Source organism: Pseudorasbora parva, chromosome 4, assembly GCF_024679245.1.
Source record: "Pseudorasbora parva isolate DD20220531a chromosome 4, ASM2467924v1, whole genome shotgun sequence".
Lineage (NCBI taxonomy): Eukaryota > Metazoa > Chordata > Actinopteri > Cypriniformes > Gobionidae > Pseudorasbora > Pseudorasbora parva.
The window spans coordinates 54,272,856-54,289,171 of record NC_090175.1 but is presented as its reverse complement, the minus strand read 5'-3'; the positions used below and the strand labels follow the sequence as shown (position 1 = coordinate 54,289,171).

Below are 16,316 nucleotides of genomic sequence, written 5' to 3'. Positions count from 1 at the left end.
TGGGTGTCTGTAATCAGCCACTTCCAGTGAAATACAAAAGGCGAACAATGCATCATAGAATGTAAAAAAAAATCAAAAAAAGCCCACAATCCAGTGATGTGCAGGAAAACATCCCTGCTGAAATAAAGGCAGCATGCCAGCGGTGCTCCTGCTCTCCTGAATGATGTTCTGGTGAAAAACACATGAATAGAAGATGCTATCTTTCATTTTTAAACCCCTTACATCCTTATAATGCACCGTAAAGGACAATAGCCCAGCTCTGTTGAAAGCAGAATCTGTTTAGCATGTGAACTTCAAAGCTTTATCATGGGATGCAGGACGTTTGTTCTGTGCATTAAGCTGTATTGTTAATGGAGAGGGTCATGTGCGGCGTGATAAAGTGTGTTCGTGTGTACTGTATTTGTAAACAGGTCTACCCTGAAGTCATAAACGGGGCAGTGCATGGCTGATTTAGTCCGATATAACCCAAGTCTTGTCCAGGAGCCAAAGCAAAGGCTTACAGGTTCAAAGAGAATCTTGATAAATGATTAAAAAGACTGAAACTCCTTACAGCTTTGAGGGGTATTACGGCTCCCAGATGGCGCCGGAGCAACAATGGTTAGGAGGAATGCTCGGCCGGTGGCCAATGAAGCACGAGGCTATGCCTTAAGGTTTCTTTAATTATCATTTGAATTCCTATTATGTGGTCATTCTCACACCTTCTCTTTAGAACCGTTGACTTCTTATGTAAGTCCATGTTTGTATATCTCACTGTGTTTGACCATGTTCAGCTTGACCCTCACAGAAATATTGACATCGATTGATGCATTTATAAATAATAAAAAAAAGATGTTTATTTACTTTGTGGAGAATTGTGGTTTTCAAGGATGCAATATGTCATCATAAGTGTGCCATTTTATTTTATTACAAATATAATAATATTGAATCATATTAAATTGTGCTATATCATAAGATATTGCTTTAAAAATATATTTGTATTTTCAGGTACTTGATTTATGTTTAATTAATAAAAGGAGATATGTAAATAATTTTACTTTGCTACAGGAAGGAAGGAAGGAAGGAAGGAAGGAAGGAAGGAAGGAAGGAAGGAAGGAAGGAAGGAAGGAAGGAAGGAAGGAAGGAAGGAAGGAAGGAAGGAAGGAAGGAAGGAAGGAAGGAAGGAAGGAAGGAAGGAAGGAAGGAAGGAAGGAAGGAAGGAAGGAAGGAAGGAAGGAAGGAAGGAAGGAAGGAAGGAAGGAAGGGAGGGAGGGAGGGAGGGAGGGAGGGAGAAAGAAAGGGAGGGAGGGAGGGAGGGAGGGAGGGAGGGAGGGAGGGAGAAAGAAAGAAAGGGAGGGAGGGAGGGAGGGAGAAAGAAAGAAAGAAAGGGAGGGAGGGAGGGAGGGAGGGAGAGAGAAAGAAAGAAAGAAAGAAAGAAAGAAAGAAAGAAAGAAAGAAAGAAAGAAAGAAAGAAAGAAAGAAAGAAAGAAAGAAAGAAAGAAAGAAAGAAAGAAAGAAAGAAAGAAAGAAAGAAAGAAAGAAAGAAAGAAAGAAAGAAAGAAAGAACTTGACTTAAAAATCCGTTGAGCCAAACGCAGGAATGTTTCGATAATCAGAATATCAACACAGGACAGGTTAGGAAGGACCCGGAGCTCCTCTGTAATTGCTCAGTAATATCCATCTGTCACTCAGGGCCGGATGCTCTAATGGTATACGACAGCAATTATGTCGTTATATCTTCAATATGCCCAAGACCTGGAGGAAGCATGAGTAATGGAGCCAGAAAGAAAGAGAAAGAGAGAGAGAGAGAGAGAGAGAGAAAGAGAGAGAAAGAGAGAGAGAAGGGGGTCAACAGGAGGAGAAGCTTTTACATGACCATACCAATGCAAGAAAGACAATAATCAGTCACAAAAGAGCTCAAAAGCAAACTATATGAGTTTAAAATGACGTGAGGGTGAGTAAATGATGACTCTGAGCCAGCGATGACCTTATAATGACGATAAAATACCCGCATAAAAATGCTATAGCCGGGGGCAAACTTGTCATAAAAAGCACTTGTATGTTAGTATGGGAGCAAAAATACACCTGAAATAATGATTTCACTCTCTTTAAAGAGACACACACACAATTTATAGCAAACCACAAAATAGTCAGGAAAACCCCAGAGCCTGAAGAGGATAAACCGACGGAGGACTTGATCAATGAGAATTCATTTGGCCAAAAGGAGACGGAGGGAATGAAGATGAAAGCAGCAGGTTCATGAGTTTGTCCTGTCAGATCATTTCTTCTGAGGACAGCCTCTTCAAGTGCTTTATTTAATACAATTCAACACGAGCCTGCCTGCGGCTGCGAATGCACTGACCTCAGTTTGCATAGAAAAGCGTCTTTAATGAATAAATTGAAGAAAGAAAAAAAAGAAAAAAGAAACTTGAATGCTTTATTTCAGCTTTCTTAGAATTAACTTCACTGGCAAAGTGGATAATATAAAGAGCAAAGCATCATGGGTGTTTTAAGAACGAATGCCAGGGCAGAACTTCACTCTCATGGCAAACTTTACTCTAAAATAAACATTCAGCAAAACAGCTCTTGGAAGTTCATCAGGGCCTGTCTGAAGAAAATAAGAAGATCAGGCCAAAGAGAGAGGCAGAACCTGAGGTCAGCGTCGTGGAGCAACTAAATAAAAAGAAGCAACACCACAAACCAAACAACATGCTTCGGTTAGTAACTTCAAGTATCTTCATTATCAAGAAAAACACTACATCACACTAAACCATGTGACTGCTGAAACGCTCTCTTTCTCAAGACAAGCAGTTTTCACAAGTCAGATTTATTTTAACGAAAGCTATTTTCAACAAATCAGTTCAGCAAAAAGATGACACTTTTGAATTCCTGTACTAAAAAGCTGTACAAAGTATCACTGCCGTATACTCTACTGTTCATAAGTTTGGGATCGGAGATGTTTATAAAAGGTTTCTGAAAAAAAAGTTTATTGCGCTCACCAAGGCTGGCTTTATTTAATCAAAAATACAGCAAAATCATCAATATTGTCAAATATCATTACAACTTAAAACAATTGTTTTCAATCTGAATATATTTTAAGAAGTTATTTATTCCTGTGACCTGTTCACACTGCAAACAAATATGTTTTCTTACTATAGTATTTCCAGTCCAAATATCTAAAAATGCTTAAATCGTTTTACTAAATATTTACTAGACAAGTAATATGATTTTTACTTAAATGAGTCTTGTTTTCAGAAAATAAGTTTTTGCTTATAGCAAAATAAAAATGTATGGGGTAAGCAAAATAATCCTGTTTCCGTTTGGATTGAGATTATTTTTCTCACCCCATTGGCAGATGATTTGGGCTGTTTTCAGCAAAAACTCACTTACTTTTAAAAAGTCATGGCATCATCATGCCGAGGGTTTGTGTCCAGGTCAGATTACGTCAGAGTTTGGGAAAATCATACCACACTGCTCAGACATTTCACGACCAAACAGACACTGACTGATCATGTGCTGTCGTGTGTTTGCCTGTGCAGTGTGAATTGGCCTTAATATGCTGATTTACTGCTCAATAAATATTTCTGATTATTATCAATGTTGAAATCAGTTGTGCTGCTTCATATATTTGTGAAAATCATGATTTCTTCAGGATTCTGATTAATCAAACGTGTATTTATTTGATACAGAAAACTTGTAACATTATAAATGTCTTTAATGCTGAGTAATAATCTATCTATATAAATGTCTTTAATGCTGAGTAAAAATCTTACTGACCCCAAACTTTTGAACTCTCTATGAACTTTTTTCTGATCCAAAAACATCTCCCTCTGAGCCCAATGAAAAAAAAAAAAAAAAAAAAAACACTGATTTAGTATTATGAACTGGATTGTTTGTAACTTAAACCTTCAAGAGTTTACATTTTTGTAGTAAGCAGTAAGAGGGCCGTGATTTTCTCATTCGGAGGAATCCTATAGTTCTCCTGCTCTAATCCGAGCAGCTCACATTTCAGACTTGCAACACAAGTCCTTCCCAAATTACTGTCACTTCCCATGTTTGCAAACAATCAGCTGCGCTGCCAGAGTTTGCCTCTTTTGTTTGCCTGTGGCATAATTACGGGGTCATTATGCCAAATGTCTTCAGGGACACAGAGGAAGGGGTTGGATAGTTGCACAAACCATATCCTGCTTTTGAAGATGCTAAAGCCAGACACATTCAGACATAAAACCACAGGAGTAACACTGTGTTGCTATTTATGCCTGCCGTCCCAGTTGGGAGTTTATTTGAGAGCGAAACCCTGAAGCAGCCATTCATGAACTCATGAAGAGAGAAGTCAAGAGTGGGAATTCCTGACAGCTTATTACACACGGAAACTAAAGAGTCACAGATGAGATCTCTTTAACATCTCAATTGTTAGAGTCATTTTATGCTGCAACCCATTTTAGTTCTGTAATGAGACATTTCTGAGAACAATAAGACATAATTGACAACTCTCTGTAAAATGTATAATACAATGTTCTTCTGATATACATGTCACAAATACAAGATGCTAACTCTCTCTCTCTCTCTCTCTCTCTCTCTCTCTCTCTCTCTTTTTTTTTTTTATTTTTTTTTTTTATTATTATTTTTTTGTTGTTGAATATGAGCATATGTGAATATCTCTGTGTTTTATATATTTATATATTTTGATTAATTGTTAAAATAAAGAAAGACTAAAAGTCAAGTCAAAGTCTCTCTCTCTCTCTCTCTCTCTCTCTCTCTCTCTCTCTCTCTCTCTCTCTCTCTCTCTCGAAAAGAATGCTCTCTTTGCTGAAATCTGTCATTTGCTGTGTGGCTGCTGAAAACTGTCTGGACTTTTTCACCCCATTTGTGTCTATGGGCTCTAAATCTATGGAAAAGCCTGTGTTTCAACACACTGACACAGACAGGAAAAATGCACATAAAACTCAGCCTGACAGTCTCGCTTACAATTTACCTTCCTATCCAAGACCACCATAGCAACAATCTAGAAACACCCTAGTAGAACTGTCTAGCAGTCACACAGCAACACCAGAACTTACTGAAGCCAGATTAGCAGCATCATAGCTACCACCCAAAACAGCCTAGTAACCACCCAGAACACATTAGAAAACTCACTAACAACACCTTAGCAACACCCAGAAACACCCAAGAAAAATTCCCAGCAGCACCTTATGGTAGCCACCACCAACAACTCCCTAGAAACACCCAAGCAACAAACCATAACACCCCAGAAAAAACTCCCAAGCAACACCTTAGAACCCTAGCTGATAACCACCCTGAACTCTCTAGCAACTATGCACAAAACCTTTGCATTTTCCTGACAACCCCCTAAAAAACATCCAGAACATTAATAACTGTATAGCAATACCGTAGCAACCGTCCAGTACTTTTTGAAACCAACAAGTGTCACCATAGTAACATCCTAGCAACCACCCAGAAAACCCTAACAACAATCAAGCAACACCTTAGCAATACTGTTGCAACAACCCACAACAACCTAGCAACCACTTAGAAACTACCCTGTAAAAAAGTATATGTTCAATAAGTTATGACAACATATGTTTTGACATCGTTTTAACTCATCAGAATAAGTTAAGAAATGTTAAACTTTTTTTTATTTGTTAAACAAGATGTAGCTCATTTTTTTAAAAGTCAGTTTAACATAATTTAAGTTGAAATTACTTAACCGTCCAAGTCGACTGTACTGCAAAAGTTCAAAATTTGCCTTTTTATTTTTTTAATAAATATAAAAAAATAAATAAAAAAAAATTACCGTGTATGTTTAAGTATGAAGAAATAAGAGTCATTCTACCGTGAAAATGTCAGAATTTTTTCCTGAATCTTTAACTAAGACTCTGCCAGCAATCAGCAGGCCAGTTATGAAAGAATGAAAGAATTCTCCAGGGGTCAATGTGTGTCAAAAGGTAAGTGCGTCTCGCGCTTGGGTCTATGGCGCGCAGTCTGTCAGCAGAGGTCTGGTTTGTGGTAAAACAGTGGCAGTAATGAGTGAGCCACACTTAACAGCATACACTTAAACAGGGGTATTAGAAGGGGCTCTGAAAGGGGTGTGAGCCAAACACACAAACACAAGAGTATTATTAGGGGCCCTCCGCATACAAGTCATGACACACACTGACTTACGCTGCCGCTACACTAATTTATTACTTTGCTGATGGACCAGCGCTGATAAGAAATTACTGCAAATCTGCTGAAATGAATTGAATAAACAAAAACATTTATTACCTCAAGGAAGTGTCCTATGAATATCCTTAACTAATATCCTCAGACATGGTGGTTTGTTTTGCACGTAGAACCTGAAGACTCGTATGCTCCCTCTGTGAAGCTAAAATACATTTAAATACAGCTAATCATCCTTTGAAAACATTATTAGATAATTCACGATAGCTTTGCTGCCACGAGCATGCCAATTTTAGTGTGCTGACAATCATCTGGGAATCAATCAGCTCATTCTATCAAATTAACATGACAGGTCAAAACAACAAGCATGAGGTGTAAAGTTTGATCTATGAGCATAAGATGTTACCAAACTAATAATATTTAGCTTTCTTATCAGATTGGTTGCATTGTTACAGTTACACTAAAGATATATATATATATATATATATATATATATATATATATATATATATATATATATATATATATATATATATATATATAGAGAGAGAGAGAGAGAGAGAGAGAGAGAGAGAGAGAGAGACTTTAACATTGTTACTTTATACAGTTTCCTCACAAATATTAAGCAGCATAACTGTCTAACATCATATCAGAATGATTTCTGAAGGATCATGTGATACTGAAGACTAGTAAATGATGCTAAAAAAAACAGCTTTGATCACAGAAATAAATTACAGCTGGAAATTAGCCGTAGAGGCTAAAGCTGCTCTTTTTCTAAAAAAGGGACTTTTCACGTTATAATGAACCACTAAACTAAACACTTTACCATATATTTACACAGAAAAAAAGCTATTTTAATTTATAATAATATTATTTCACAATATTGATGTATTTTTTGATTAAATAAATGCAGCTTTGGTGAGCATAAGCTTTTTCCCCCAAAAAAATGATGTCTTAGCGACCCCAAACTTATGAACAGTGGTGTAATAAATAGAGAAAATGTAGCAATTGAATCATAATATGGCTTATGTTTGACAGAATCTACAGTGATAACTATAAGATGGATCACTTCCTGAGGTATGCTGCGTTCACGTTACATTTCCATGAGGACACATTGTGTTTAGAACTGTATCATGTGATGCAATTCCATTGAAAAGTGAAAATATTATGATACTTTCTGCTCAAAGTACTATAATATTTATTATATAAATTAAGATGGTCTAGATTGGCTGTGCTTTCAACTAATTTCATTAATACTGTACAAAACCATTTGGTTTTAATTCAACTGCATGACGAAATGAACAATGCTATCTCTCATCACCAAAAACAGAGAACCAGACTGGATCATCTTTCTATGCAGAATATTAATGACAACTGTATGGTTTTAATCATGTGAAAAGAGCCCTTGAACAGAGCAAATCAAATTTAGAGCCTGCCGACAAATAAAAAGACATCCATGCGCATGCATCTAATCATTATCAGTGTTTGTTTACTTGCCAAATATTTGCAGCCTAAGACCCTTAAGGGGACACAGAATGAGTCAATGTCAGGTTTCAATATCTAAATGCTAAATTGTGCAAAGCCCACAGGAAATGGGAAATTTCAACAGGGTGGATGGTGAATGGCACTTCAGCGGGGCACGAGGGCCACTTGGCCTGGTGCGGCATCAATCTCTGACTCTTGAGTTAAAGGAGGCAAAAAATGCACAGAAGACCACACAGCAGCGGTAATGGGACAAAAGCATGTCTTTGCCCTCTAACCAGAGTCCTTTACCAGGAAGCCATCACAAACAAAGACATTTTGTTTTCATTAAGCTGCCTTTGTTACTCACTCCAGGAACAGGTTCTGATTAGTGAACGGTCGGGGACGGAGAGGTTGGTCTAGGTCATTTGCCTGAAGTCTACGGTAAATCACGGACAGGTTCATGAGAGAGGAATGCTGTGGCTTTTTTCGGGCGTGACGGTAATTCTCTTAATGCAAGGATGCCATGAGAACACATGCATGAGAAAAGCACATCAAATCATCTGCTTTCTAAAATGGCACTGTTTGTGCAACAAATATGAACTAGATAAACAAAAAAAAACAATAAAAGAGACAAAACTCTCAAGTTGGCTTGACAGAATGTTTGAAGAAGTTTGGAAAGCTTGACATTTGAAGGTTTTCTGTCAGAAAAATGAATGGATGGATTTGAACTATTGAAAAATGACGATGGAAGGATGGAAGGATGGATGGATGGACGGACGGACGGACGGACGGATGGATGTTTAAATATTTAAATGCAGTTGTCACTCCTGAAACTTTAAAGCGTGCCGGTGGCCAAAAAGTTGGATAAAGAAATTCCGACCACATCCTCCACAGTCTCCAGGGAATGTCAATCTGTGACATAAATGTTCTAAATTCATCACATCGTACACTACCACCCACGTGGCATTGTATCATCCTGCTATTGAGAACAATCAGTCAAAAAGTCCCAGAAAATGCTTATGGCCACATAAGCATGGAAGGCACGGAGGAACGTTCGACCCTGCCAAGATGACTTCCTGAATCACAAAGAGGATTTAAGCGACTGCAATGCGAGTTAACCAGGAGACATTGGGAAATACAAGTCATGCATATAACGTGTTTTATGGGCTCAAAGCGGCCTGTGACAGTTGAATAAATTGACAGGCTTTGCATCTTTCAGGCTGTTGTCCAAGCGCCACAGATTCACAATTTAAAAAAATAACGCTTTTTTCCTACCTTTTGGTTTAATGTCACATTCTTTACAAGCAGTTGCAATCTTTCAAATGTATTAGAAATTATAAAACAGGCATATATTATGAAGGATTTATAAGAGGCTTTGAGGTATCATTCATGAAAAAATCCTAACCAAATGTATGAGGGGAAAAAAACTTCATTACAGCGATGCCATACACCACTAAATAAACACAACTGAGAGCTCCACTTCAACATCTGAACTATAAAACTGTCTTTTGGGTAGTTTTATTGTTGGACAAGTTCCTTAAGCTCTCCATGTTTGCACAATAGACTCTGTTTTATTGTTTTGTGCTGGTTTAATTTTCTTCACTGTCACAGTGATGGTGATGGTGATGAATCATGGCCTTGCCCTTGTCTCCATCTGTATCAAATAAAAATGCATGCAGGGCTTGTGTCTAACAAATGGGCACATTAGTCCTTCCTTTCAACTCGTCCTCCCTGCTGTCCCCGGTGTGACATGAACACTGACTGTTTGAGTTATTTGTGATTAAATTAAGCTAGGTCTGTGGTCCGTCAACTACCAGCTAACCTGTTTTATCCGTGACCTTGTCATTAACATTACAGTACAAATGATATCTGCATCAGAAAGATTTGACTATCACTGTGGAATATGGAGAGGGTAATGAATAAATTTAAATGCAATAGTTTATTATTTGTTGCCTTGGTGTATGACTTTTCCCTTTATGTAATTTTCTATCAGTGCATGATTTGCAGAACTGAATTATTATTGTTGGCTAAGGCAAATATCATGTAACTATACAGACATAAATAATACCGTAAAGAGTTTTTTTTACATTTTCAACTTTCTTTAATGTTGCTGTTTGAGCATGAAAAAACGTCTGCAAAGTTTCCAAAGTTTCAGCTTACCAATCAGAGTAAATTGTGCTTTTCAGAAGGAAGGGCTTCATAGAGAGAGCAACTAAACAGAGCGTTACTGACAGATTTGGAAGAGAGGGGCTGCAACAACAGAGAATATGTAAAAAATTATGATTTTTTTTTTTTAACATTCAAGCATGAAAGCCTGATTGTTTTTGAAAAACGCCAAAAACAAAATCAAGACTTTGTAAAAGGGAATAATAGGTCCTCTTTAACTAGTGCGGAGATAGCTTGGTGGAGGAAACCGCATCACATCACGAGACCAGAAAATTATAAAGGTTCCTCATAACAACCACACTGAATACCCAAGCTTTTTTAAACCTGTTAAAATTAATTAAATAAAAAGACATAAAGTGAGAAGAACCATAGACGTCCCCTAAAGAACATGTCAGTGAAGTGTTTTGTTTTGTTTTTCTTAGTGTGAAGAGTATTTTAGTAATCTAAAGGAACTTTTTCCACTATAAAGAAGCTTTTGTGCAATGGAAAGCTTCGATGGATGTTAAAGGTCTATCATGGAACCATGCCAATAAAGAACCTTTACTTTTAAGAGTGATATAGTGCTATACAATGAATCAGTTCAGTTCAGATTGTTTGCTCATGAGAGAATATGAACAGAAATGTTTGAGTTCATATTGGGATCTCTTAACTCTTGATTAGAGATGATCAAGGAGAGTCAGAGACATTGCTGAGATCTCTTCTGTGATCTCATGGGGTATTTTTCACAAAGAAAAGTCTCTGTGCAATCGTTTGGATTTTAAAAACTCTCATTTGTGATATCTTTCCAAAGGGCTGGGTAGGGACTTTCATAATTGAACATGTTATAAAACCACAAAACATCAATAACTTTGCAGTAACTTTGACAAGAAAAATCCATAACTCCCAAAATGATGATTCATACTTTTCAAAGTGAGGTGCTTTGAATCGAAATGAACAAGCCAAAGGCTTCTTCACAAATTCAGGCAATTATTGCCCCTCAACTTAAAAATAAATAAATAAAAATATGCCTACTCGAATACTCTTTCAACAAGTGGCTTCCAGGTATTTTGCTCACTCAACAGTGCAAGTTCACTCTCACTAGTGAGGCACTCTTAAGAAAAACATCTTGCCCTCTTATCTCAGCCTCCGTCTCCAAACAGATTGCTGTTTTCAGCATCACCTGCCGAATGCATCAGCTCTCCACTGAAGCAGAGCTCACTTTGATGTCATTTGGCAATGTAGGGAAAGCAAAAAAAATAGAAAATACGGCGAAAATAAAAGTGGAAAATGTCTACCCAACGGCCTTTTCAACAAGCAACCTTCATCCGACTGAGAGGCTGTGACTTCAGCTCCACGGGAGTATGTTTGTGTTTAACCTCGACTAGCAAAGGGTCTTCGCATCAGCCGCACAACGTGCAAATATGCGGCTGCACACTGAGAGAGACGCCGGTCAACTCTCTTTCACTCCGAGAGAGGTTTGCCATCGTTCCATGGCAACCACAACTATTAATCTTACCAGATTGGAATAAACCACCGCCCAAAGATCTGCAACTTTCAGCCAGTAATTCAAAAGACGACAAACATGCAATATGATAAATAAGGTTGTATTTCACCTTAAAATCACAAGTGCATGTAGAAAATAAACCCTGTTTTTCAGAGCGTTTGCACTGAGACATTATTAAAATGAAACACATCCCTCCCCCATATCTAACACATACACAGGGACAAACAGTACACCTTTATAGAGGGAATTTTACCCAGCTTCAGTAACAATTGTGCAAACAAACGATCCTTACTGCACACACACAACTGCCTGGTTTACAATGGGGAAGTAGGACAGTCTTAAATGTAAACATGTCTTTTAGGTAACCAGACCATCACCTTGTGGTTAAATTCTCACAGCATCCAGTGGTTGATCACCAATTCCTAGCAATCTTCTCTTTCCAACATCTACACTGAATACATCTCCAAACGAAACTAAAGCTTAATTAGGAAAAGGTGCGCATTGGTTTCAAAGACAGAACTGTTTTTGTTCCTCAAAAACCAACAGCATTATAATATGGTAAACCCGCATTTCACTGGACCACCAAAATCAAAGCAAGTAAAACAAGATGTCATTGTAATTTCTGCAGCGCTGCACTTCATTGCACATTCATTGTTTGAAGACGTAAAACATATGGAAAAAGAAATAAAAAACAAGATGAGTAGGATTTCCAACAAAACCTTCAAGAGTGATGATTACTTATTTTTTTTATTGATAACCAATACAATAGTCAATAGGGTAAATCTATACAAAGGCAAATGTACAAATGTACTAAACGTGCTGAAGCTGAGAAAAATGCTTTTGACTGACTTTTGATTGATATGATTTAAATGTCCAAACCCATCCGTCAAAGGACAAATCATAGAAGTTCCTTTTTTTTGTCTTACAGCTTTCCCTTTGTACACAAAATTTAGAAATATACTAATTTATATGGATCATATACATTATATGATACACTGTATATATGTGTGTGTGCCATTTCAATCAGAAAAAAAAATTATAGTTATTGTCTACTTCTAATATTAGCTAAACCAACGGTGAACATTCAATATTTGGCTATATCAATAAGGTCAATGGTACATTGGGAATCCCTATCTCAAACAGTTTATGCATAGCTGTGATATCACTTGTTTTCATATCTGTTCTAAGACAACAGCGTTCAGTTCATAGGCAAGAGGTAATAGCTACTTAGACAGCAGGAGGGGAGTGAAGAGACTGGGCCCTGTAATATGGGCCTAATCTCATAAAATGAGTCTTGTGATTAGACACCATCAGGGCTCTCCCTGAGTCTATGCCCAACAAAATGTGCAAAATGTTTTTAAGTACTATGGTAACTGCCACCTGAAGACCATTCTTCCAAATGATGATATAACAGGTCTCGCATTGAGATAAAAAAGAGTCCTAAACCACAAGAGAAATAATGCAAGAGGTTTGGTTTAATGATATAGTCTCGATTGTGAGGGAAACTCTCACACTAATGTTGTCTAGCAATGTAGGCAGTAAACAGAAGCATGTCTACACATGTGTTTTAAACTGTCAGTCACAACTCGAAATGCAAGTGCAATGCAAAGAAGAAAGTCAACAGGATCATTTTTAGCATTATGAACAGTACTGAATGCAGTCTTAAAACCAAAATAATGGGTTATGGCTGCATTTCATGACAATATGTCTATTGCCATATGGTTTGACTGACTATTTTTAGGTTCCGAGTGTGAAAATTTATCAGATCAATCAAAATAGTGAAAACATATTTATTTTCTGATGCTGTATTTCTTTGTCTTTGGTATGCAAGAATAGATTTATAATAATAATAATGACTATTGCATTGGTTATCAATGGAAATAATGATCTAATATCAGTATATCGGATTATAATTTATTATGAAGCCAGTTGGGGGAGTTAAGTGCTTTGGGGGAGCCCACTGGTCTGTTTACTTTGTGTGTGTGTGTGTGTGTGTGTGTGTGTGTGTGTGTGTGTGTGTGTGTGTGTGTGTGTGTGTGTGTGTGTGTGTGTGTGTGTGTGTGTGTGTGTGTGTGTGTGTGTGTGTGTGTGTGTGTGTGTGTGTGTGTGCTCAAGACATCAATAGTCACACAGACCTATATCAACCCAGCCACAACACATAATTGGGAATAACATGCCTAATCTAAACAGAATTGACCACAGAGGCCTGTGTTCAGCTTCCTTTGCTGTTCGTCCAGAAATTCAAGGACTGGATATTAAATAATATTTTTTCTACGATTCTTTGCGTTAACATGTACTAAACATGAGTGGAATTTGCACCGCAGCACCACCACACCTTGACGCTCATGACAAGAATAGCATGTATTATCTTTATTGAAGTGAAGTTAATTATATTTTTGATTTTTTTTTTTTTTTTACAATAATCCATTACACAAAATAGCACACTGTCAATTTTTTGAGACTCCCCCAAAATTTCACAAATCTCGTTTTCAGAGAAGCCCATGTCTTATTAAGGGGAGACGAGCCCCCCCAGCTCACCCGTTGTTCTCACCCTGTATGAAGCATCACTTCACTCAAACAAAAACCTACATGATTCTCACAGTCAGCATAAAAAGTGACACTTCACTTTTACTGTAATGGAGACTCTTAATCTTCACTCTCCTGGCACATTTGCCGCAATCCAAGAATTCGACACACTCAGAGTGAACCGAGCCATCACGAGCTTCTAGCTACACACTGACTGACTAACCACCTTTGTGAAACCTGAGAGTGAGCCTCTGCTGAGAGACCGCGGTAGGCGACACAGAGAGGTTTTTGTCAGGATCGGTGAATCTTCTTGCATCAGCACTTATGGGAGATTACAGGTTATCCAGGTTTGTCATTTGGTTCAAATGAAGGATGCCCTCCTCCGCAAAGGTGCATAGGCTCCTATGACCTGACATTATAAAGCTGTGAAGGGTTTCATTTAGGGATCAAAACAAGCATCTTGGTGTACAGCTCATCAAGGAAGCCATTCATTAAACAAACCATAAATGAACACTGGTCAACCTGAAATGTACTGAAAAGCAGCAGAATTAAGCCCTTGGAGAGCAACCAGGGAACTAAATCACATACTGTGGGTATCAGGGAAAAGTATACAGTGGTAATGCTTTACTGTACAGCATTAAAATGTCTGGATTCAAACTGACATCATACCAAACAAAAGCGTTTCAACATGCCAAGCATGACTTGACCCTAAGGTTTAGGATAAACCGTACAAGCGATCTTTCGATTTCTCATAAGCTTCTAAACGAAATAACACACAACATGTGGTAAGAGAAGTCAGGAACCGTTTGCTAAGCGTTGCAGACAATAAACCAATGCTAGTCTCTAAAATCAATGAACTAACCTTGAAAAGCAGCCACATTCCGTGAGATGAGGAACTTCAGACTGGAGCTGGATGTCTGGAGAAGGTTCTGGATGTCCCGTCGTGCCGCCACCTGGTAGCGCTCCTCCATCTTCTTGGTGCAGCACGTTACATTCTTTGATAAACAAACCTGGAGGTCTGAACCTGTTGGGATAAACAAACACAGTTTGGGATTGTTAATTGAGGTAGCTATGTGTATTGAAGTCATATGGATTTGATCCTTAGATAATTGGTACTTATGAGGGAAAGCATGTAATATTTCTCAGACTGTTCAAATCAATTTTGAAATTTTTTGAAATTTTACAGACAAAAACTAGCAGCTGTGGTGTCAGAATAAGTCCGTAAAAAATGCAGTAAAAATGTAAACATACACTCTAAAAAATCTTGGGTTCTTTTTTCTAACCAGATCCTTGCTTAAACCTTTTGGGTATTTTTTCTTGTGTTACCCAGCTCCCGGGTCAGACAAAAAAACCCATTGTTTGTGTAGTTTTTGTGTTACACAGATCCTGGGTCAGACGTAATAACCCAGGGGTTGAGTTATATATCACAGGTTGTTTGTGAGTGTGACCTCTTCAGGAGAGAGCAGTGCAGCTTCGGTAAAATTGGTACATGTCTTCAATAAAAATGTCTGCCAAATGCACAAATGTAAATTTAATGAAAGCCAGGGTGGCAGTCTGCAGTTAGAAGTTCCTCCGCTGAACATTGACACGAGCTCCGGCACAAGATCCAGTGGGGTTACGGTGGAAACGGGACAACAGAGACTGGTCGAGTACATTTGAATTTCTTCAAAATTTTAAATGTGTACTTCTAATGTTTGTTAAACAAACTTAAATGTAGACAATGTGTATTAAAAACAATACAAAATATGCTATACTGTAAAATATGATCGAAAATAAAGGAATTGTCATGCAAACCAGTGGTTTCGTGGAGTATTTAAAAATAATGTAGAGAATTAAGTTAATTCGTAAACATTCATTCATGTATAAAAGTAAAAAAAAAAAAATCCAAAAAATTCTAGTGTTATAGTAAAAATTAATCAACTCAAAATGATGGATTAAATAAACAACCCAATTTGCTGACTAAATTAGCCCAACATGTGTTATGTCCTATATTTATCCGGCCCTTGTATTAAAAACAATCCAGATTGGGTCGTTTTAACCCAGTGTTTTTTAGAATGTACCCAATATCTAAACTGAACAATACCTTACCAAGTATTTATAAGCAGTAATTATCTGTTCACTGAGGCAAAAGTCTTAGTTAATAGTGAGAAATGGGAATTAGACCCTAAACTAAAGTGTAACCAGAACATTTTTAATATTTACAAATTAAACTTAAAACACATTTTCCCAGTAGACTTGCAGGAATGTTTCTGTCTTATAAAAAGATTGAATATATATATATATATATATATATATATATATATATATATATATATATATATATATATATATATATATATATATATATATATATATTTCTAGCCATCACCGGCTTGAGGAGAGGTGTGCTGCTATTTTCCAAAGTCAGAATCACGATTTACACCTCGCTTCTTGAAATTGTTATTATAAAAGTGATACATTTGGGTCCATGAATTATGTAAAAACAGTACTTTTATGTTCACAAATCCACTGATGTAAAGGACCATTATCAGACTCACTCCTA

General features: G+C 37.3%; 1 protein-coding gene across 1 annotated transcript in view; it reads right to left on the bottom strand.

Annotated features, from left to right (window-relative positions):
* Positions 1–16,316, bottom strand: part of gpc5a (glypican 5a) — a 195,713-nt gene that overhangs the window by 173,303 nt on the left and 6,094 nt on the right. The window contains exon 2 of the mRNA XM_067442854.1: positions 14,637–14,798. Within this exon, the coding sequence (XP_067298955.1) occupies positions 14,637–14,798 (162 nt within the window). The remainder of the gene's footprint in view (positions 1–14,636; positions 14,799–16,316) is intronic.